Genomic DNA, 24988 nt, shown 5'->3' with positions numbered 1-24988 from the left:
TTATCATCTTTTTTTTAAAGAAAGAAAGTTGCGTGATATTTTATCTAAGTGTACCCATTAACTTTTATTCCACCCGAAAAATATAGATCATGGAGCAAAAATCCCTGGTTTAGTCAAAGGTTAAAAATTGGTCTTCTTGGTCGAGAGCGTGGAGTATTTTTCTCGTTTCCTCTCCTGACTGTTAGCGCCCCCCTCTCGGTTCTGTCTCCCCTCTCTTTCCTTATACCTCTCTACGCCATAAAACTACACCTCGGCCGACTCGCAGCTTCAGTCAGTCGATCGCTAGCCGCCGTATCGTTCATACATATATGTGCTCTCGCTTCGCTGCAAGCCGCGAAATTGACAAAAAGAAGTGTTGTATACTTTTATTCCAAGTGCGTTAAGTCCTGTGCTTCGCGAATTTTGTTTTAATCTCGTGGACTATCGTGCTATTCCAACATGGAAAATTTATACGATGCATGTCTCGACGATTATGTGCGCAGCCTACTCAGTCTCCGCAAGCATCCCCTATTTGACATCTTCACCTTTGATATCTTGGATGATATTGATTTAGAAGAGTCGATCCGTGAGTTGATATCCGATGACTTTTCTCTTAAACACATTTGAAACTTTAAATTTGGCTACTAATCTTATTTTATATAATTATGTATGGAAAAATTACTGTTTCCGCCGGGCTACACATTTCACATCCAGGTCTTAAGAGAATCCCGTTTTAAAATATGGGCGGCGAAAACTGATTTAGTCGCGGCGAAGTGTAATTTTGCCATAAATACTTTTCAAATTAGACGAAAGTAATTTGTCTTACATGTTCAGTATGTTCGTGAATCAGTAAGCGTTCGTGAGATGCGTTTTTGAGAAACGGTTTGTGGAAACTTCAAGAAACTGTTCTTGTCTGCATGAATGGGATTTTAGCACTTTGATGACTTTTTAATGCTGACGCTAAGTAAAATTTAAGTTCACGCCGGGTTGCAGTCATCTTGCCATTCCTAATGAGAACGAATGACTTTAAACTCGCGCAGAAAAGTGTAATTTTTCCATATAAATATCTGGTAATTCCGTTTTCTCCGTTTTGAAATGGACTCTGCGTTAGGTACGATTTGGATTCCGGGATAAAATTATTTCAAAGTGCGATTTGGGCCTGGGCGGCGAGCGAGGCGAGGCAGAAAAGCCGGCCGGCCGGCTTTTTGCCGGCACCGCATCGGCAGACACGTGCAGCGGCTGCCCGAGGACGGCATTTAAAACGCGCCTGCTTCCCCTCCGCTCGCTCTCAGCTCTCTCGCCGGTATTTCGAATGGAAACTCGCAGGCGCGCTGGCACAAAAAGCCAAGATTTCTTGACTGTAACTTAGAAAAAACTGCTAAAATTGGTTTAAATTCCACTGAAATATTTTCTAAAGACTTAAATAATTTTTGCTCTGCTAAGTCGGAAATCATTTTTGTTTTTTGCTTTTCATGTTCGAAAATCTGTATCAATATCCTATTATTTTATTTATTTTATTTTATTCTTGGGTGTGTCCACAGGCCAAGACATGAATATGTACGAGGACGGACAAGGCACGAACGCCATCAAGGAGGGCGATGACGACTTCGAAAGCCCATCTTTCAATTGTGATGATCCTTCCTGCGTACTTCCGCTGGACTGCTTCCCGGGGTCACAACTGTTCGGAATTCAGTCCTCCGTGCTCGATCCACCCCTGGACAAGAATACGTTGGAACCGATGTGGACAGACGTGGAGCCCAAGGATGTCAATGTGTCCGCCAACATAGCGCACGACCACTGCTACTTGATGGTCCCCCCAGAGGTGAAGGTCCCCGAGTGCTACTTGACGCCCGAGGCGTCCGAAGCGTCCGGTGAGTGAATTTCACTTCCCCTCCTTTGCACATAGATTTTGGAGAGTTGTTTTTTATTGCAAATGTATTGTCCATTTTTTTTAATTAGTGAGGTAGAATTTATGCTAGTTTTTGCAACCCAGCACACAAATGAAAAGTTCCTGTTTATAATGCAAGTTTGCCTTTAAATATTTAAGCACTATTTTGTATATCTTCGCTTTGCAGTATATAAAGGTCTGAAAAAATATGTATGTACCTATAATTTTCCTTGTTTAAAATTCATTTGAAGTTTTTCAATACCTTTTGCTTCAGAATTTTCAAGCTTTTTACAAAGCAAAATATTTTCTTGACCATTTTAAATATTTTCTATGGTGTTAAAATTAGTACCAATTTTTGTAGGCTGAATTTTCATTTTAAAACAATTTATTATCCCCGTGAAAATTGTGTTGATCGATTTTTTGATTTTAGTTCGCTGTGTAGTAGTTAGCTAGTAATCAAATTTTCCCAGCTTTTACCTTACCTTTTTCCCTTCCCAGAAGCCGTAAAAATTGGAAAAAATCTTACTGAAAGCACAAAATCATATCGTCTGAAGCATTACACCTGTAAATATATTAGTATGACTTAGCATGGTATAGTTTGTTCGTGACGCAGGTTATCATAGCACCAAGCGTAGTTAGTTAGTTTAGGAAGCCCTCCGCCATAGGGACATTTAAATCGCAGCTTGCGCGTCAGGTTAGATTTAAAGAGCCGACGCCTTAGGGGGGGCAAAAAGCGCGGGAAACCGGCGCCGCTCTCTTTATCTTCTCTCTCTCTTTCTTGCTAGCTGCTGCGTTGCCGGCATGTGTCAAGGCCGAGATCCCCTCCGACCGGCCCTCTACCTCCCCACGCGCGCCCACCTCCACTTCACCTCGTTCGAGAGTAGTGCAGACTCTATATATGTGGAATGAGGCTGCATTTATTAATCCATCCGCCTTGCGCCTCGCCTCGGGCACCAAGTAATATCAGACTTTTAAAAACGCCCCCCCCCCCTATTCCTTTTTCGAATTCGACCAGGGAAGGTTTTGGGCTCGCGGCCGCTAGCTCTCAAGTTCTCCGATATCGACCCATGCCACGCCCGAATCAGAGCCGGCCGGCGAGTCGCGCACGTGGGCCCCTTTTCGCGCTGTGCTGTGACGTCAGCAAGCCGCGCCAATTTAACTGCAAATGCGGCCGGACGCGGACGGGCACTAAGATGGCCGTCATTGCCCACCGTCCATCTCGGCCTATTTCGGGACTACATGATTTTGTTTTTTTAATTCCTCCTCTTTTATTCCAACTCGCGCATGCTCTCGTGGGCGGGGCCTGGAAAAGGCGCCAAAGCGGTCGCTAAGATCGATTGTGTGCCTGTTCGGCAAGGTCGGCCGCACGCCCACTGGCACAAATCCGATTCATCCACGCACTCTAACCTCTCTCCCAGAGGTCAAATTCGGGAACATTTAAAAATTTCTTTGTGTGCGTTGTTATTTAAAATTGCTCGGCTTGAATGAAAAATAAAATTATCAACTTGTAAATTCTTCAAAATTCAATTTTGAAGTTTTAAATAAATTATCTAAAATCAGCTCGGATGCAAATTAAGTGAGTGCTGTGTAGAAAAATCAATTTCTTTGTGGAATCCGAAATTTTCCTTTATTGTGCGGTTGGTGTTGAAATAACCCTCCAAATCGAGCAATCTCTTGCTGGATTTCAATTTTTCTATAATTTCCACAAAATTAAAGGAAGACTTCTCAATTAAATTGGAAATCAATTTTTTAATTCAAAATCTTAAATTTAAAATTTTCGATGCCACCGATTAATGTCTTTTTTGCTTGATGAAACTTAATTTCAACTTAATTCAATTTCGTCTTTCGTTTGGGCCGTTAACATTATTTGTATTTTTTTTCCAACGCGTCCTACGAGTCGAATTTCCATGCCCCACGCTAGTTTCCAAAATTTTAATTGGAGGCGGCAGTTGCATTTTTCACCCCCGTTCGCGCCGCGTATCCAAGTGTCGCCACGTTGCGTAAGGAAGTGCGTCGGGCGGGCCATCGATTTGCCATAAGGGCACGTGCCTCTCTTTCTCGCTGCAGCGCGGGCTGGCCTATTCCAACCGCGGAATACTTGATGATTCTGCTCTCTGGCTCGACCCTCGCGCCACCCGCCGAAATTTGCCGGGCGCCCTCCTCGCACCCTCCGCAACGCCCCGGCTCCGACGCCATGCGGAGCTCGTGTGGCGCATCGGAATCCAGCGGCAGCCAGCCGAGGTCCTTCATCCCCGAGAGCAAAATCGATGCGCTACACGAGCCGCACAAGTGAATGACGTCAAAAATTCGGCGCTGGCCCCGAAAGCCTGCCTGCCACGCCTCTCGCACACGCCGCCGCTGTCTCGAGACTTTTGTCAAATCCACCGGCAATTTTTCGCGTAATTTTAATTATTAATTTAGTGCTGTGCACTCCGAGGTGCCACGGCAGCAGATTTTCGGGGCTGCGACCAGACCAATCAAATTTCTTTTCTTAGCGTTTTCTCTCCCTCTCGGCGTGTGGTATAAATGCATCGCGCGGAACACAATGCAGCAGTAGCAGCAGCAGAGTCTGGTGTCGTCAGTTACGCGAGCAAGGCAGGCAGTCTCCTCCGGGGTTTCTCTCCCGTTCCCACAGCCCGCCCGCGTATTTTACCGGCCTTGTACGATTTGCCGCCGTTGATCGCGGCAAAATCACTACATGATGCGATCCAGATGCAAATTATTTTTAAATTTTCAATTAATTTCTCATCTCTAAAGTAGTGTCCGTAGATTATGCAATTTCTACTTGTACAATCCTCAAATAACAAGGAAATTTCGGAAAAATCGAAATACAATATTAAAATTAAAAATAAAAATTTAACAAAATTTCATCGTCTTGAGGTGAAGTGTGCCTCAACTCTTTATTCCTTGTAAAAATTTTCATTCCAAGTTTAAATACTATTTTTTGCACGGGCCAAGTCACCAACGCCCCCTTTGAAAAACCTGCTGCTGGCTGAAACCTGCCTGATTTTTTTCTGCCCCTGCCCGACATGCAAAAATAACAAGTGCCGCGATCAGCCGCTCTGCTTTTTGCCGCCGTAATAATCACGCGCTGGCAAAGGCAATGCTCCCTTGACTCTTACGTCCTTGCTTGGGCGTGGCGCATAACTCGCCGGCCGGCAAACCACGCCGACCCGCTACTCATTCCACTACTTCTTGCAAGCAAGACCATTTAAAAGGACGCGAGCGAAAAAACTGGTTTTGGAATTTTTAAGATGTTGAGAGTTCAGACAGGAAAATGAAATGAGACTATTTTCGAGATTTCATATTTCATTGACTAATTAAAAAATTCGTAAATAAAATATTTTGATTTTTTTATTTGTACAATTATTTTTCAAATATGAAAGAATAATCTTATATCAAAGTTTTATTTTCCTTTCATAATAACATTAAAAATTAACTATCGGGATCCCTTGTAACTTTGCATTATTTTCCTTTTCCCTTCTTCTGGTTTTGGACAGGTCTGTTGTTGTCGCACCATTGCTCAATCTTTTCCCTGTTGTGATTGCAGAGGACGAAATCGATGTCACTCGTATGGATGACGGAGCGGAGGTCTTCGAATGTGTAGTCTCCTCCCCATCTTCGATATCGGACTATGGCAGCAGCAGCCCCCCCAACACTCTCTCCTGCGCAACCAGCTCCCAATGTGTGGCCGCCACCCTGCCCGTCTTCCCTCAGGCAAGCACGTCGCGGGCCTCCAACCTGAACCTGTCGGACCGTCGCTGGAGCGATCGGAGGTCCAACAGTAATCACCAGTCAAGCTCCAGACCAGTCGCTAGCACGAGTCGAAGCGGCGGCGGCCATGGTGGTAGTCGCAAAACCAGCCATGGGGTCTCACAGCCCCAAATCTCCATGTTCTCAATCCCTCGTCTTGTGCCAGTGGTGACGGCGGAGGAACCGCCTGCGAAACGCAGGCGTGGAAAGAAGGCAGCAGCTCCTAAGCCGTCAACCTCAAAGACTGGCGGGCCCAAGTCTTCAAGAAAGACTGTCTCTTCCGACGAGAAGAGGATTCGGCACAACGATGCCGAGAGGAAACGTCGGGCTGCTTTGGCGTTGCTGTTCGACGACCTGAGGAACGTTATGCCAAAAGTGGAGGGCAACAAGCCTCTTCCGAAGGCGAGAGCGCTGGAATTTGGCAAGACGTGTATCATGCGGATATCAGCCAACATGAACAACACTATTGCCTTGATTAGAAGGTTTTCGCGGGTACAGAAACTGATGAAGTCCCCAAAAATAATGAAACGTCTGCAAAGGTTTCAACAAAACTTAGCACGTTGATTTGAATAACAGTGACATTGAGTGAAGCGACGTGATAGTTGAATGGACGCAAAAATGCCGCCTTTGCATCGTGAAATTATTGGATAGAAAGACTATGGATAACCATATTACGAGATCATCAAGACTTTCATGTAAGTTATATTTTGAGGAATGCATTCTACATGTGCGTTGTGGCTCGTAAGCCTTCATACTGCAGTAATTTTTCGTACGGTCTTCCTTGGTTTTTGATATGAATTTACTGCTAGAATATTTATTTCCGTTGTATATTTGTGCAAATCACATAATAGCGGGTGGGATACAAGTGCAAAGAGGATTAATATCGGACACTTGCAAACGTGTTGATACCATGTGCTGCTAACTTAATCCCACGATTTTTCTACCGGTCTGACTCTGTTTTGGTTGTACATAAAATTCTCTTAAGTTTCACAAATGTTTATACCATTCTCTTAATTGTACATAAATTCCTCTTAAATTTAACCATTTTCAATTCTCATCCTCACGCAATACACGCTTTTCAACTCAACTGTGCCACCTTGGTCGCAGTTTACTCAAACATAAACAAAACAGTTGAAAAGTGCTGAATATTTATATATATAAGGTAACACAACTGAATCGATTAAGTACCTGATAATGCGTTAGCCTACTTTAAGAAAATTGAATGGTTGAATATTTTACAAATGATCAGGGGAATCTCGTGTGAATGTTTTATTTGTAATTGTGTAGGACATATTTTGTTAACTTTAAGAAGCTCAATAATTGTAATTTGTATAAATTTTATGTTACCACATTACAAATTAATTTTTTACGAATCAAAAATAGCTGCTTAAGAATTCGAACACTGGTCTTATATTTTTAAGAAGGTTTTTTCGAGAACCATATCCAAATCTTTAGAAATGTAGCATCAAGTTCCTAAAGCAACGACTTTATATTTAATAAAGAAAAATCAAAATCATAACTCCCCACTTTTCATTTCACCTTCTCCCACGACGAAATAATGAGATGTCAGATGATTCTTTTCTGAACCTTGGAGAGAAGAAGATGACAGCTAACGCCTAGGTCACATTGAATCACCCAACAAAAGTCTCAGCGTATTCTCCTGCTCTGCGCATAAAAGCTAGGGCCGAAATTAAATGGCAATTTTTCCTCATTCATATTCATCTGAAATCTATCAAATAAAACAACTGTAGAATTCTAAAATTCAACATTTTCAACTTTCACCTTGCTAAACTGGATGTAATGTCTTAAATTTTTCTACTTAATATTTTGGAGCGACACTACTAAGCCTCCAGTAGTGCATACAACGAGCACCTGTCTCGTTGCTAAGTAAAGTTGAAGGCCGTGCTGTTCCGACTACACGTCAACATATCTGAACATACCATCATATTTGAAAAATTTCCTATCGTCTGTCCAGCAGCTTAAAACAGAAGATGGTCGCAGGATTTTTAAGATGCAGCACGTCGTGAGTGACGCGGAGTAGCATGCCCACAGCACTGACTCCTGAGCCTGAGCAACCCCAAACTCCAGTAGCCTCAAGGTTTACCTCCAGAGTAAGAAAATATTTCCGCCTTTACCAAGTAAAGTTAGAAAAATTAACCTGCATGATGAGTGAATTATTAGTGCGTTGTCGACTAAATAAGTGTAATTCATTAGAGTAAAGACCACTGATTCGATGTCACCTCAACGCGGAAAATGGAAATTTTGATATCTTCAGAAAGCTATTATTGATAAGCTTAAGTCTAAGAAAGGCCTTAAAATCCCACAAAATGTGGTCGGTCATTCAAACTTTTCTTCAAACACCCCACTTTTTCTATGGGTTTAGAGTTAATTAAAAACTGGTTCTGGAAAAAGATAAGATTCAATTTCATATAAAGAATTAACTTTTATTTGTCGTTGTTTGCTTCCAACTAAAATCGTGTCTTTGTTTTATTTTTCCTTTCGTGCTCGAGACATGGGGTTAAATATTTTTCGTATTAAAATCTAAAATTTTCAACCTTATCAATGAATGAATTTAGCTGCTGGGTACAGAGAATACTGATCGGCTGTTTTACTCCTTATGAGCAACAACGCGACGCTCTTGGGGCTTGGGAGAAGAATTGTTGTTTTTCTTATAAAATTCGTGTGTGATTTGTCAAAGAAAACGAAATCGAGTCGGTGGAATTAAAAACAAAGTAAAATTTATAAAATACAAAAATTGCTATTACGCCAGTTGTACACAACCCAAATGTTAAAAACAAAAGTATAACAAATTAACAAATATTTTTTCAGTAAAATTAAATTTTTCAAATTTAAACCCTTCAAAAAATGTCTTTGCATACCACCAATCACTCGTCCATTAGCACACAAGCCCCCTAGTCAACTCTTATGTGCTCTCGTTTAAAATTCAGTAAAAATGAGATTGCAGTAAAGAAAGGTTAAAAAATTGTAAGTCTGATCATTAATTATTGTATTTCATTGCTCCTTTGATGCAAATAACAAATGCGACTAAGAAATGTAGCGATTAGAAAATTTTTATAGATAAATTACCTGCACTTAATGGTCATCAATGAAGGTGCCTATACTAACGTACCTATACAGGTAAAAGTTAATTACTTCGTGTTAAACGAGTAACAACTTGTAGTTTAAACCTTTTTCATGAAGAATATTTTTGACGAGTATTTTATCGCATTAAAGCAAGGGGCCCGCTACTAACTTGTTTCAAAATACACAGTTAGTGGAGTTAAAATTTCATCCCTTGCAACCTAAATACATACTTCACCAATCCAAATTTTGTCAAATTTCGGATGAGTTTTTGAAAAGATCTTTAGTCTTAGTAAAATGTAAAAAAGGTTCTGTGGGAGTCCCTTCTAGTGCGTTCGACGGGCCGGGTATTTTTTAGTTCCCGAAAATGTTCGGGTAAACCCGGTACCAGGTAATTTATTCTCTCGTCGGGCCGGGTTTGGGCGGGTTCAGGTTTAGTCTACCGGGTGCGGGTATTTAAAAAAAACCGATCACCCTTCAAACAAAAAAAACTTAAACCACATTTTTACACGCTCTCAGAACAAATTCCATTGCATTGCAATTTAATTGCAAATTTTTGTCCAATCAGAGAGCGAAAAGGGCTGAGTGGGCACCGTGGGGAAAACCCCGATTTTTTTTAAATGCAGTGTAGTGGTTAAATAATATTTTTCAATTTTGACCAGTTCTTTGCAGGCAATGCTTGCACCTCAGTTTTCAATAATTTTCTAATTATTAGGTCATGACCTCAACTTCGAACAATTTTAAAAAATAAATTTTGTTAAAAACAGTCAGCAAAAGAAAAATTATAAAAAATTGCACTGTAGAGGAAATTTGTGATTGGTCAAAATTTCCTCACAATTGCATTTTTTTGTTTTTTTGCAGAATATAATTGTAAATTTTAAAATGCTAATAAAAATACTGCTGATATTAAAATGCATTGAAAATATAACAAAATTTTAATTTATTTTTTGACACCGTGGGCGGGCGCACTCATGTCCTGAATATCGGGTCCAGGTGCGCTCAAGCAGTGAGATGAGTTAAAAAAATCGGGTACGAGTAGGAGCGGGTCCGTGTTGCGTCACTAGGGTACAATCCTGCCCGAGCAGCAAAAATTGGGCCCGATAAACGCGCTAGTCCCTTCCTTACACCCCGACATGGGAGAGAGAAAAGAAGAAGCACACTAGCGTGTTTGAAAGGTACCGCCAGCTCGCTTAGTAAATTCCACCCTGATGGTAATACTTTTACAGCATTTACAGTTCAAAAACACATTTCTTCATTCCTTTTTGACGCTTTTATCGCCATATTCCTTTCATTTTATCTTTGCTCAACAAGTAGATAGGATGATGATTACAATTAATTTCCAATTCCTAAGTTGCCTTATCCAATTAAAAATCGAATTGTCCTCTTCCTTCCACTTCATTTTTCCAAGGGGAAATTTTATATTGCTTAACGTACTACGCAGTTGGCATCACTGGTAATCTCTTCCTGCTTGGGTGCTTGGCCAACTTCCAATTCCAAATTCCAGAAGGCAAAAGCCCTATGTGCAATTCTAACGACGTAAGACATAACTAACTGTAACGTTCATCATCTTCAAATTATTAGCGAGCAGTCGAGAGGTTTAAAGGGAGGTTTGAGTTCAGAATAGGAAAAAGAGGGAAGGTACGTAAAGAACTTTGCAAGTACAAAATGGTGGTGTAAAAATGTGTGCAATTAGTAACCACGTGGGCTCATATTTTTAACATAATTAATCAGGCTACTCACAGTCCACCTCAGGCCAAACAATCCAGACTGTCTATGGTCCTGAAATTTGACCATCTCCTTGGCAAAATATTTAATAAAAATCAAGCCACTCCAAAATTTCAATATAAAAAAATTTGCGGGCGATTGGGCTACAAATTCACTTGAAACTCATTCACTTTAATCCGCACTTTCTCTGATTGTGAACGGTTTCCTTTTGATCAAAAATTTAAAAATATTTCAGGTTCTTTGTAATACACATCATCGCTCAACAAATGCAAGTTTTAATTGTTGAATTGATTGTTGCCCTTTTCTTGCAACAAAAAATTCGTATTTAGTTGTTGAGCCACGCGCATTTTTCCACTACTATGACGAGTGTAAAAGGTTTCAAACGCTTATGGACAGATCGCGACGAGAGGAATCGAAATCTGCGCCAAAAAGCGCTGTAAATTTTGGAGGTAATTTGAAAAATTTAAATTTTTACTGTAGCAAGCTCCTTATTGACTATTGCAAATTGTTTATCGATAAACTACTTATTGCAACCAACAATTCAAATAATTTTCATCTGTCGCCTTGTGTATCGATTCACTTCAAATTATTAGTGCATATATGTAGTATATGTATAATAGGTTTTTCTCAAATGCAGCAACAACAACTACCTTTTACCCCACTATCACCTCTATGTATATAACAATAATCCTCCTGTTCAGAAAACCTTTTATAGAACGCGTTTTTGTTATCAAAATTGATTATTCTTGCATCATTTTAAAATAAATTAACTTTTTAATAACCTAACTGCTTAGTTGGTGATTGTAGGTGTATGTGATAGTGCAACATTTTTGCTGGGCAGGATTGTACCCTAGTGACGCAACACGGACCCGCTCGTACTCGTACCCGATTTTTTAACTCATCTCATTGCTTGAGCGCACCTGGACCCGATATTCAGGGCCCAAGTGCTCCCGCCCACGGTGCCAAAAAAATAAATTTTGTTATATTTTCAATGCATTTTAATATCACCAGTATTTTTATTTGCATTTTAAAATTTACATATATTTTGCAAAAAAAGAAAAAAAATATGCAACTTTGACCAATTCGATCGCAAATTACCTCTACAGAGCAATTTTTTATAAATTTTAATTTGCTGGCTGGTTTTTAAAAAAATTATTTTTCAAAATTTTTTGAAGTTGAGGTCATGATCTAATAATGAGAAAGTTATTGAAAACTTACGTGCAAGCATTGCCTGCAAAGAACTGGTCAAAATTGAAAAATATTATTTAACCACTACACTGCATTTTTTTTAAATGCAGGGTTTTCCCCACGGTGCCCACTCAGCCCTTTTCGCTCTCTGATTGAACAAAAATTTGCAATTAAATTGCAATGCAATATGCAATGGAATTTGTTCTGAGAGCGTATAAAAATGAGGTTTGAGTTTTTTTTTTGAAGGGAGATCGGGTTTTTTAAAATACCCGCACCCGGTAGACTAAACCTGAACCCGCCCAAACCCGGGCCGACGAGAGAATAAATTACCTGGCACCGGGTTTACCCGAACATTTTCGGGTACCAAAAATACCCGGCCCGTCGAACGCACTAGTATGCGAGCAGCATTCATGATTATTGAGCTGCAAATCCTTGTTGATTTTAATTTAAGAATTATTTAAGAAGAATACTAATTTTGCACTTGTATAAAGCGTCCACAATTTGCCCCAAAATTGGTAAGATTATAATTTAATTTTGTAAAATTATTTTCATAAAAATTGTCGATATTTTTTACATGATTTGCCATTGTTTGCTTCCTTTTTTGAATGAGTGTGCTAGACGAGTTTTCTAAGAACGTTCTCATTTTTTGTCTGCGGTCTGGAAAATATTTAGCTCTGGTAAGAAATAAAAACTGAATTAATTCAATAATGTTAATTTATTTTCAAGATTCCAGAGCTGTCAGTCTCCAAATGATTGTTGATTAATTGAAACACTTGATGCTCATCACAAAGCACGTGGGCCTCTCCATTTTAAAACCGCGCGCCGACTCTTGTGTGTTTCTGTGGCTGCTCGCACACCGTGTACGCCTCCTGCTCGTGCCTCTAGTGAAGCGGGATGTATAGTGAGAAGTGCAGTGAAATGTGGTGTCGTGTGCCTTTAATTGTGATTCTTGGTGCGACAGGGACCGGCAAGTCCAAACTGGGCATCGAGTTAGCAAGGAAATTCGCAGGAGAAGTTATAGGTGCAGATTCTATGCAGGTATTTTTGTGTACAAATACAATTTTTGGGTATCCAAGTGAGTGAGGATCTACGACACGTGGATGTTAAGGTTTAATAAATGCTTGATAATTGGACTTTTTGGGGCCCAAACGGCCTTTGAAATAGCTACCTGCAAGCCCAGAAGGGCTATCCACTAGCTGGAAGCCGTTCTGAGCCTGCGATGAGGTGAATGTGCATTTAGTAAAACGTGCCATGGTGTCCAGTCATTTGTTTGAAAATCGTTCTTTTGTAATGCGATTAGTTTTTCCGTCATCCAGTCTTGTAAGAACCCCTTTTTTCTGAACAATTATTCAGGACTAATCATTAAGGTCCTTCGAGATGAGCAATGTGGCTATGGAAGAAAGCCAAACTATTTTGCATAGAGTTTGGAAGTAACATTGTTATTATGAAAAAGGGGGTGTGGCATCAAATATGAGGAATGGAGGAATAAAGCATCAGTTTTTCTTTTCTCGTTTCAATCCGATTTAAACCTCGCATCAGGGATTCAAAGATAATAGCTAGACGAAGCGGAAACTTAGCTTGTAATTTCGCAGTTAAAAAGTGATCAAATCATAGGTGATCTGTTTATATTCGATTTTACTTGCTCATCTTTGAGCACGTGGTCTTAATGACGGACGCTCAAAGCCAGGAGGTATGGATGAAGGCATAGAGTGGAAAGCCATTCCATATTCCCACGCACTGTTTTTAAAATAAATCCAATATATAATTATCCTGCACATTTTGAGGTTTCACACAAATTTTTCTATAATTTTAATTTAATTGATTTTTATTTCAATAATTTATATTTATATTATACGGAAATTGGATGTTTTTTCTCAATTGTGAAAACTAATACCGATGGTGGCGTTACTAACACCAAAGTTACGCCTTTAGAATAATTAAATTAAAAATCACTCTGTAGCCAAATCATCCACTCAAATGGTAGCGTTGTATTAGCTTACAAAAATTTCCTCTATAGACACATTAATGAACGAGCAATGGCATAAAAATGGCAACAGTAGTACCGTTTTAAAGAGTAAGTCAACCTAAGTAGAAGGCTCCAAGGAGCTGAGTTTGGGTTGATTGAGTTGCATGTGTTTTGATTCCTTAGAATGTTGTGTGTTGAACAGCTGTGTGGTAAGCACGCCCCCTTTTCATCCTCGAATCGCTGGTGTAGCTTGGATGGCAATGCTCTGATAAGTCTGATGTTCTTACACACTCACTCTCGACGTCTGTTCGCGTTGGTTCACATTATTTACCAAACAATGTTTTATTTTTACTCGGCAACAATTATTTATTGAGCGATTGAGTTCTTCTGCAATAAGAAAATAGAAATAGCTAAAATGATATCAAATGAGAGGACCTATTTTTTTTATTTTTGACATTACCAGGATTCGCACAATGGCTTAGGGTGTTCAGCAGCAGGTTTCCACTAAAGAGGGGAACCGGGACGGGTTTTTGGTCCCGTCCCTGTCCCTGTCCGATTTTTTTCTCTCGGGTTCGTCCCTGCCCCGTCCCTGTCCCTGTTAGCTCTTAACCTTGTCCCTGTTTAGTCCCCCCTCGACCCTTACCAGATTCGTATTTTTTCAAATTTCTACTTTACTTTTAAAATTAGATATTATTTGTCAGTAAATAATAATATGTAAATTGTAAACCTCGGAAGAGTGCTCACTTTTAAAAATAGGTTGGTGGAGATAGTGACCCTTTTTATACTATTATTGCTTCCAGGGCTCGCAAAAATTGCATTTTCCGGGAAACCCCACTCCATGGCTAAAAAATTGTTTTTTTCGGGGTTTTCTGCAATTTTGCGCTTTTTACCGAATCAAATGCATTTTTATGGAAACTAAAAAATTCTGATGCTGGATGACCAAAAATAGGAACGTTACAAAATCAGTATAAAAGCCCCTGGTTGAGGGTTCATCAATTTTGCAATACGCAAAAATGCACCACTAGTTTTTTGCGGATAAAATGAGTTGGATGAGTTTTTTTCCCGAATTTAACCCCGAAAAGATCACATTTCGCGCTAAAAAAGTGTCAAAAATTTTGGAAAATTGCTGTTTGTTTTACAATAATTGGTTGTCTTTTGGTGAAACCAGTGGCATTTTTACTAATTTTTAAAAATCATTTTTTCTGGTCATCTATCTTAAGAATTTTTAATTTTCAATAAAAACGCACGATTCGAAAAAAATGCGTATAATCGCAGAAAAACCTGCAAAAAAGCAGATTTTTTGCTGAGAGTCTTTAGGCTTTTAATGCTACAATTTCTGCCGAGAAAACTGTCCCTTGTCCCGCTGCAGATTGTCCCTGTCCCGTCCCGTCCCTCTCCCGAAATACAAAATTCGTCCCGTCCCCGAGGGAAACCTTCAGGGACGGGACGAGAATCCCGTGATCCCTGTCCCTGGCCCCCTCTCTAGTTTTCACAAAAATTTCTAGATATGAATGTAGATAAACTACCAAAAAGTGCTAAAATGAAGAAATCATTATTTTTTTTTATAAAAACATATTTTGTAATGAAGACTCCTTGTGCAACAAAACTTGTTTATTTAAATAAGAATTGGTGGTGCAAAACAAAACCTTTATAACCCATACCACATAATTATTCTGTATCAGCGGTCGTCGCAAACGTCAGACTGCGCTACTCACTCGCTGCTGAGAATAAAGAAAAGAAGAAATTTCATCAATATCTTGTCTACTCCTTCCTGATTAAACTCTCCTTCTCCCAAACGAAAAATTCAAAAGCTCGAAATGTCATCCTTAATCCCCTGGTTATTTAAAGGAGTGAAAATCGGCTCTTTGTAACCGCTGCACACTGAGCAAATCCCGTGGGCTATGAGATCGCTGATTGTGAGCGGATAACATGGGGCTCGAGTGACCGCAGAGGAGCATGGGTCCAAAATGCAGGGTTGCAAAGAACCCGAATTAAAAAAATATGCAGTGCAGTGGTTTTTTTCAATTTTTACCAGTTTCTTGCAGGCTATGTTTGCACCTCAGTTAATAAACAACCAGATGTGCGGGTCGAATTTGGGTTGGTTTTGAAATTTACAGGCAGAAAAAGTTACTTTATTTATCTGTCAACAATATAAATGAGGAAACATCCCAAAATAATAAACCTTTTTTAAGGGATGTTTACTTAGAAACTTTAGTTTGACCTTTCTCACGGTTTTTACATTTACAAAATAAATCATTTTCTTCTGGTTGACCACTCTGTGTTATTTTATCGACATCTGGTCACAATATGGATGTTCATTGTTTATTAATCATTGCACAAGTATTGGGTTTGGCATATAATTATTGCCTTCTTATCAACTTAATTACCTATCCATTCCATTATTAATTGAGAATTTTTTTCATAATATTACGCTTAAATAGCATAGAGATATTACAAGTTTTCAATAAATTTTTTATTATTTGCTCATGCCCTCATCTTGTAAAATTGTCAGCGATAAATTTTTTGAGAAATCGAGGCAACAAATGACAATTCAATAGAAAAAACCTGCAGTAAAGGAAATTTTGACCATTCCCACCGCAAATTTTAGATTTTCACCGGGGGGAAGTGGGGGGTAATGCATTTCTGGCTCAAGAAATTGGTAAAAATTGAGTTGTAAAAACCGTTAAAACCAGTGGTGAAAAAGCGGGTGGTAAGCAAATGCAACCCTGCCAATATGGCCATCTTTTCGCCTCCTCGCACCAAGGTCTTTATACTGAAACGCCTTATGCTGCTGGAAAGGTGTGAAAACCAGCAAGTGGTGAGTCGGCGCCGGTGCGCTTCCCAGCAGAATCCACTGATTTTGCGTTGCTAATTTGTACAATGGATTGTCAGTCGGTTAGGCTGCGGTAGGAGCCCCGTTTGAAACAGTTTGCAAGAGTGAAGGACTTTGTACGTGCGGAAGTTTTACTCAAATAAAGAAAGAGTATTTATTTTTTCGTGTGTCGCAGAGTTGTGGATATTATGTTTGTAGTTTTGCTAAGTATTTTGTACTTTTTCAATCAGATGGAGGGCACGTGAGAAGATCTTCACTTGTGAGTACTACCATGCTGAAAGACAAATAAAGTGACGTTCAATTATTACAAAAAAAAAAACATAATTTTTTTGCACTCTGGGCATAATCAGCCTCAAATTTCATTGATTTTTTACCTCTGTTAGAATAATTTTTATTTTCAATTCTTTAGTCGCTACTAAAAAAGGATGCATTGCTTCTCTCGAAAAATCAATATGTCACCTTCAACTAGGTTTTTATATGATATATTTTTTTAAACTGAAGACTAAAATATTTTACTTAATATCCTTTTTATTCCAGTTTGCAATTCAGGTTTCAAATGTGAAATGATTAATTAAAATTTCATCAAATTTAAAATACACGAATAAACCTCTGCATGGAAATTAATTTTCATTGTTGTCCGTTATCAGTAAAATTCTGAGAGGAAAAAATTAAGCAACACGCTTTTTTTAGTAACTCAAGAAAAACTAAATGACATATATTCTTTTAATTCACTGCTTTTAGTTCGCTAAAGGAGAGAGCGAGAGATGCGACGACTACTAGAGGCTAAGGGCGGTAGGAAATAATGCTGTTGAGATCTTGAAGATGCTAGTGGGAAGCCACTCTTCTGCCCAGTGGCAAGTTGGCACAGGATGACCAGGTGCACTATGGGAAGACTATGGATTGCCTTGTTAATCAGCAAAATTGTGCAATCATCAAAAGGACCCGACAATCATGAAATAATAAAAAAAAAAATACGAAAAATCAACAAATAAGCAAAAAATGGATTCAAAAAGTGTAAAAAAACGAAAAAATGTTAATAACGCAAACGTTTAATAGAATCAAAATAAAAAAAAAAACGAAACCAGCTGTACATGAATCCAGGTGTGTGTTCCACTGTCAAGAGAGAACAGCCGCGTCTTTGGCCCATTGAACTGATTGTGAGTTGAGGATTCCGCAAGAGTCAATTATATGTGCTAGGCTACTCAAGAGCCAGAGGGGTCTGAAAAGAAGAAAAAACGCACTGAGTTTTATACTGTGCCGCTCACTTGTGTTGAATATTTTCGGTGATTTTGCATTAATTGGAGACTTCCTGTGAACTAATTTTATCCCTGTCAAAGCAAAAAGCCAATGCCATTTAGAAATAAATTTAATTTCCTATCTTATATAATCTGAATATCAGATTTGCCCAACATCGACAGTTTCAAATTTTGATTCTTTACAATTGATAAAGGCTACATTTGATCAATTGATTTTTATGAATATAATATAAGTTTTGTATGAAGTGTGTATTAAAGTGGTCGTTATTATCTTGAACCAAGAAGCAGTTTTCATTCAGTCCTCGAAACCCATTTTCATTATTAATTAATTGAAACGGTTCCAAACCCCAGCAAAATCTAAATTTTCTCATTTAAAGAATAATAATAGACAGTATTCATTCTTCAAAATAGTGGATTTTTTGCAGACAAATTTTTTTCAAGAAAAATTCAGGAGGCAAACTTTTCCATTCAATTCCTTGTAATTAGTTTGCGGTTAGCAGCCTTCAAGCAGGTTCACAAAATATATATTTTGCCTTCTAGAATTATTTTCGTTGCGTCAGTAGTAGTTTTTCATTCTTTGAAAATGTATCCAATAAGAAAGGATGGAATTTTTTGCTTTGTAGGAGGAATTTCTATTACAAAGAAATTCCAGGTGCAGGGTTTTTCTGTTGCTCATTTCTCTTCGTTTGAACTCTGGAATGAGTGTATGCGGACGTTTTCAACGATCGCTGATTCAAAATTCTCTGCAGCTAATACTGTGGCTATGAATTTTGTTTTGGAGGTAAAGTACTGCTGGTCTGCTGATGAGGGCTGCGGGGCCGAAGAAGCTGCTGCAAGGCAAGAGAACGTGTAATATTAATTTTATATTACACCTCTTTAACTTGTTAGCTTTCCATACCTGATTTTTTGCTTGTGGATGTAGCCTTTGTAAAATCATTATTATTGTTAGTCTTTTTTGGAGAAATTCAGTCAATTTAGATGGCTTTTCAAGCTATATTAGAAGGTCCACAATAAAGCATTTTTACTAAAAAGCATGACATTTTAGTCCAAATATTGAGAGATGTTCAATTATTCATCAATTTTAAGGAGACCTTTTCAAATGCTCAATCTACATTAAATACAGAAAAATTGTCCACATCATTCTTCAATAAAAAGCCAGTTGGCTCGCATTGCCAAGGCATTCTCGCAGGAGTGTCATAGCAATGGGAGATATTTGAGCATTTCGGGGAACTATTATTGACTACCCAATGTCTGAGATAGTAAAAGGTGATTGGTTTAGTGACTTGAAATGCTCAAGTAGCTCAACGGACTGTAAGGCGCAATGGCGTCGACAAGCCACTTGCTGGTTTTCGCATTTTTTCAGTGGCTTTAGGATGAATGTCTGGCATTTCAATCAAAGACCTTGGTGCGAGCAGGAAAAAGACATTCATTGGTACTTCTCTGCGGCCACTCGGGCCCAATGCCCAATGATATCCTCTCAGCGGTGTTATTGGGTGGGCACTTAGCTCGCGGTATAGATGAGCAGAGGTTAAAAAAGTCGAATTTCACTCTTTGAAATAGTCCAGGGGTAAAGGATGATATTTCGAGCTAGTGTAATTTTTGTATGGTAGAGGGAGAGTTCAATCAGGAAGATTGAACAGGAACAAGATATTATTGAAGTTTCTTCTTTTCTTTATTGCTCAGCAGCAAGTAGCGCAGTCTGACGTTTGCGACGATCGCTGATACAGAATAATTCTGTGGTATGGATTTTAAAGGTTAAGGTATTTCCAGCCACCCATTCTTTGCTAAATAAACAAATTTTGTTGGTTAGTTTGTCATGGCGCCTCTAGGGTCATAAGCAGGCCAGAGAGTTTCACAACAAACCTCCCCAGACAAACCATTGTGCGAATCCTGGTAATTGAAAAAGTACTAATTACATTTTAAGTCCTCTCATTTGATGTCATTATAGCTATTTTCTTATTGCAGAAGAACCCAAGCAATCACTTAATAAATAATTTGTTGCCGAGTAAAAAAAACATTATTTTTTGCTAAATAATGTGAACGAACGAGAACAGATTCTTATGTGAGGAGAAAGCGAGAGTGAGTGATAGTATTAACAACAGAGCATTCCCTGAGATCTACGCTGGAGAGTTGCTAATAAAAGGGGAATTTTTTTTCATTCAACTTTGATAATGATTTGAACCCATATTTAATTATACCTGAACCTTTAATCGGGCTTTTTTATTAAACTTTTTACTAAACGAACGAGACTTTTCGACGTTGCAAAGATGTGTGTAAAGAGTTGTTTCAGGCGGAGAACGTTTCTTTTGGGGCAGTAAATCTAGCTCATAAAAATCTATAACACCAACTACTGCTTTTTCAAAGAAAAATTCTACTCCTATATTCACGTATCAAACAGGTAAATATAGGCCAAGTTGCGGGTTGAATCAATCAAGAAATGAATGTATACTGCGATACCATTTTGATAAAGCTTCACTTTCATGTATCTTGAGTAAAGGTCTGAGCGAGCCGCGCCGCCTTTTTTGCTCAAATTTTGAGCCATCCGAAGCCGCCAGTTTTGGCGAGCGGCGCCAGCCAGCCAGGTACTATTTTAAAAATAGCCGCCTATTTTAGGCGAGCCGCCGCAGCCGCGAGATTTAGGCGGCTTAGCCGGTTTAGCCAGCAGCCGACAAAAATTGGGCGGCTCAGACGTCTAATCTTGAGGTTCAGCGAACCGGCTCGATATGTTTCCTCTCGGTGGTGGTTTTGTATATCCGCTTGGATGTACTAATTGAATTTCAAGGGTACTCAATGAGCCTCTCTGTACACGTAATTGCATGATTTATGACTACAGGAAACTAACTTTGGCTGAGACCAGAAAACGCAATCGTGAATTAAATTTGAAAAAGTGTCCGATCCAGCAATTATTTATTTTGAGACCTATCCTCTTTTCCATCCGCTAACTCTCATATTATGATTTAAACCAGTGGGGGCCAGATTCGTGAGACGCGCAGATATGGCGTCCGGTGGAGTGTGGCGCGAAAAAACCGTCACGTGAAAATGCGCTAAAAGAACCAAGTTTTCGTCAAGATTGTGAGATAATTTGCTTTACTTGTACTAATTCTTTGTTTTGGATCGTAAAAACAAACTGTAGACACTCTTACGGGAATCCAAAGAGAGCCTTTTGATTCCCACATTCAGACGCCATCTTGGATCTGCGCAGTGAGAACCAATTTTAGATGCAAAGTTATTTTATTGCGGATCAGCAGAGCAACTATGCTCCACACCTCCCCACATTCAGAACACAACAGATAAAAATACAAAACATTTTTTTGTGTTTTGATAACAGGGAAATAAAGAAAATCAGTCAGTATTTGGGAAGAAAAATTTGCCTCACTTTTTGTTTGAATGCACTAGAGTTCTGGTTCATGCACAGATTCGGTGACAGGTTATTCCACAGACGATAGCAAATGACTTGGAAGCACTGCTCTGGCACTGTTACACTTACAATTGTATCGCACATCTGGCTCCCGCTGATATAAACTATAGCTGTTTTTAGGTTTGGATACTAAAAAAAAATAAAATTTCAACTGATTTATTCTTAATAATGAAATAGAAGCACATATTTCGTTTTGCTGTTATAATATGACAATCCACACCGGTCTTTAGTCTTCCTCTTTTAAAAGGCCGCAAATTGCACGCGCCGGGCCAGGAAAAAAATCCGCCCACCATAAATAAGAATGCGAATTTTTTCTCTGATAGTAGTCCAGCCGATAACACCAATTATTTTTTCCTCTCTTCGCGGTGGCAGGCTTCTCGGGATAATTGCAAGAGCAGGAATCTCGAACGAACGACCGTCGACCGAGGTGATCTAGTTTGAATGGACCACGCCTTTCTCTCACAATCAGTCAAGCCGGATACAGTGCTATAGAATTCAAGCTGCGATGCTACTTTTGCCATGTCCCAATCGCTGGCTCGAATATTTGCTGTTTGCTTCGTCGTTTTTTCTTTTTCTAAGGAAATTTTTACCAAGAAATTTATTCATTTTTCTGACGGAATTTTCGCTGATTTTTACTGGGTAAAGATGCAATTAAAATATATTTATTTTCTTAGTAGGCATGGGAGGCAGTTTTTATGCTTGCTATTATCACCTGAAGTAAAAAATTACCGCTTTTCCCTTTCTGCTCTCTGTTTTTCACGTTTTCGTTAGATCATATCGAATCAGGCTTAACGTCGTCAGTTGAAAAATTCTGTGCCGCGGTCGCCTTCATTGCTGTACACGTTAACTTTGGAAACTTCTGCTTTATACATTTTCAGTGTCCGTCCAAATATGTGATGTATTCTGGTTCTCCTTCTTCTCTTCGCTCGTTCGCGAGTGCATGATGTACTACACGTTATTTCGAGAAAGACTGTGCAGTTCAGTTCGTTGGCTTCCCACGCAATTCCATTGCAAGCTCAGACCGGCTGTTAGACAGGGTACTCCATACAAAACCTTGAAAATCAATTATCCGTCACCTCAGCTGTTCTGCTTAATGGTGGCTCTCGCTCTGCTTTATTGGCACGAAAAATCGTGTTTTATTGATAATTAATTAGCTGATTCATTGCTCGTTAATGTCGTAAAGTGCGTAATTTGCTGGAGATGTAATAAATCCCGTTGCTACTAATATTTATCAGCTGGAAACAACTTACCCCGCATTTTATAGATCTTGCATTAAATTAAAGCCAGTTAAAACAGGGCTTTCAGTTCAGATAGTGAATGTGTCCAACTCTAAACCCACCAGTAATTGTAAATTCTAAACTCCGAAATGGCAGCATTGGAACAGTGTGGAAATTTGAGACACATATTTTTTCCACGAATTTTCATTTGCACGTGGAAAAAAAATTTTCTCTTGTCCTTCGGCCTTGAGCCAAAGCTGTTGAATTGAAAAACGCAGGTATATAAAATGGTTCAATTCTTTTCAAAACTGCTCCACATGCATGGTCCTCCCTGGGTGCATTATTTAGGCATTTCAGACGAAAATGCCACGGCCGTCCTTTCATTCACTAGGTGACCTTCTTTGCTTCTCTCTAAAATGGCTTCTATTCGGGAATTTCGATACTTAAAAATAAATGAAATAACATAAACGCCTTCTGTTTTTACATAAGCTATATTCTTTTTTTCATTTGAATTGTGTTTTAACAACAGCATGTTCCTCTAAAAGAGCCTCTTTGATACAGAATATGTTCATTTTTATTGCAATATCCGATTATTTTTACGAAATATCAGTTTTTGTTGATGTCTACAATTTCATGTTTTTGTTCCACAAAATTATATTACGTACAATATATTACCTATTCCGTTTTCATAGTTGGTAGCCAACATTATTATTATTGTTTATTCTTGCCAAAGTCATAAGATACAAAATATAAAAATTACAGCAAGAAATGGCATACAATGCTAGCAGAATACTGCAAAAACGATCAGATACATTATATAAAATCACGCCGCACTGAGCCAAAAGGAAATCGCACACTAATTATCACAATTGAGCCTGCCACAAATAGTTTTTACACAAGGAGGGGAACTCGGACACTGAGCAGTCTTTGAGCTCGGGCGGCAGGTTGTTCCAGGGACTTACTACTCGAAAAGAGAAAGCCCTCTGGCCGAAGACACTGCGCACAGGCGGTGGTTGCAGTCTTGGATGCCGGTTGTTCATGTCGCCTCGCAACCGCCGGCCTTCAACGATGCGAGCTCGCGCGTCAAAATCTATTGCTCCTCCCTGACACTTTTTAAAGAAATTTAGATCTGTGTACAGCAGGTGCATTCTTAGTGGCATAATATTCGTCTCTTTTGGCGGCGGCAGTCGTCGTCCATGGATCAGGTGCAGAGCCCTATTCTGCACTCTCTCCAGTTTGTTCTTGTTTCCCTGCGTGGTCGGATGCCATGCAGGGAGCCCGTAGGTAAGAATGGGCTTAACAAGGGACAGGTAAGCGACCCTTTTTACCTTTCGAGTGCACCCGCGCAGGTTACGGGCCACAAAGCCGAGCACGCGAGCGGCCTTCGCGCGCACCGTGTCAGTGTGCACGTCCCACCTCAAATCACTGCTGATGTGCACACCGAGCAAGCGCTGTCTGTTGACGTACTCGAGTGCGACGCCTCCGATGGTATATTCGAAGAAGAGTGGCGCCCGCGCTCGCGAGATATCCATTACAAAACTTTTCTTCTGGTTGAGCTGCATAGCGTTGTTTTCGCACCAGATGAAAACTCGGTCGAGGTCTTCCTGCAACGCGTCCGCGTCCTCGGGGGTGGCAACCACCCTATGGAGGGTGGTGTCGTCGGCATACTGCTCGAGCCCCGAGCTGATCTCCTTCGGCAGGTCGGCAACGTAAACGTTAAAAAGCAGTGGGCCGAGGACACTGCCTTGCACAACTCCAGATAAGACCTCAGTCGGCGCTGAGCACACGCCGCCGAATTTTACGCGCTGCGTTCGTCCAGTCAGGAAGCACTCGATCCACCGCAGTACATCTCCGCAGACACCGTAGTGTTGAAGTTTGGAGAGTAGTCGCGCAAAGGGCACCCTATCAAAGGCCTTGGAGAAGTCGAGCAGGATGGCATGGACATGAGCGCCGCTCTTCTCGTCCAGCACCGCCGACCACGTGTCGATTAGCCCGGTCAGCAGCGTTGTGCAGCTACGGCGTGCTCTGAAGCCATGCTGATTGGCCGGGATCACGTTATTCACCTCCAGAAAATTGCACAGTTGGTCGCGGACAATTCGTTCAAGCACTTTTCCTACTAGCGAAGTAATGCTTATCGGCCTGTAATTGCGTACGTCCTCCTTCGGTCCATCTTTGTGTATCGGCGTTACTATGGCTGATTTCCAGTCGGCAGGTATCTCGCCGGTGCTAAGAGAACGGCGGAAAATGTGGCTCAAACTGGTACTTAAGGCCTCCGCACAATTCTTCATTAAAGGCACCGTGATCCCATCACTGCCCGGCGCCGTCGGCCTTGTGCGCTCCAGCAGGAATTGCACGTAGGCAGGAGTGACTTGCAGCCCGCTAAGCTGCCGTGTCGCGCCGGTTGCCTGCCTTCCTTCGCGCCGGAGATATGGAAAAGTGGGGGTTTGCGAGAAATTGCTCTGAAATACACGAGCGAATTCTTCTGTTATTATCTCTGGTGAACTCACTGTTGCGCCATCTATTTCAAAATTCGTCGCTTCAAACGGCACCCTGGATTTCGAATTAATGTAGCGCCACATCTCCTTTGACTGCACCTTTCCGAGCCCCAGGCGCCACAGCCACTCGTCCCTTGACGCTCGAATTGCAGCCTGCGCTGACCTTCGCGCAGACAGATATACTTATTA

General features: G+C 40.1%; 2 protein-coding genes across 3 annotated transcripts in view; both read left to right on the top strand.

Annotated features, from left to right (window-relative positions):
• Positions 1-262: 262 nt before the first annotated feature.
• On the top strand, positions 263-7139 carry LOC135946660 (uncharacterized). The gene is made up of 3 exons (XM_065494963.1): positions 263-565; positions 1521-1850; positions 5418-7139. The coding sequence occupies exons 1-3, from the start codon at positions 439-441 to the stop codon at positions 6182-6184; spliced, it is 1224 nt and encodes a 407-aa protein (XP_065351035.1). The 5' UTR covers positions 263-438; the 3' UTR covers positions 6185-7139.
• A 5342-nt stretch (positions 7140-12481) lies between these two features.
• LOC135945287 (tRNA dimethylallyltransferase) overlaps positions 12482-24988 on the top strand; it is a 117178-nt gene continuing 104671 nt past the window's right edge. The window contains exon 1 of one of the 2 annotated variants that reach the window (XM_065492879.1): positions 12482-12652. In XM_065492879.1, coding sequence (XP_065348951.1) covers positions 12509-12652 — 144 coding nt within the window. In that variant the 5' untranslated portion in view covers positions 12482-12508. The remainder of the gene's footprint in view (positions 12653-24988) is intronic. The other variant, XM_065492878.1, reaches the window with a different exon arrangement.

Source organism: Cloeon dipterum, chromosome X (genome assembly GCF_949628265.1).
Source record: "Cloeon dipterum chromosome X, ieCloDipt1.1, whole genome shotgun sequence".
In the NCBI taxonomy this organism is placed as follows: Eukaryota; Metazoa; Arthropoda; class Insecta; order Ephemeroptera; family Baetidae; genus Cloeon; species Cloeon dipterum.
The sequence above is the reverse complement of the archived record's forward strand: the minus strand, read 5'-3'. Positions and strand labels throughout refer to the sequence as shown.

Bases quoted from the DNA above. Each gene is read 5' to 3' on its own strand.
- LOC135946660 (XM_065494963.1), top strand. From the start codon at position 439: ATGGAAAATTTATACGATGCATGTCTCGACGATTATGTGCGCAGCCTA. The intron at 566-1,520 runs GTGAGTTGATAT...GTGTGTCCACAG, and splicing joins TGATTTAGAAGAGTCGATCC to GCCAAGACATGAATATGTAC. The intron at 1,851-5,417 runs GTGAGTGAATTT...TTGTGATTGCAG, and splicing joins CGAGGCGTCCGAAGCGTCCG to AGGACGAAATCGATGTCACT.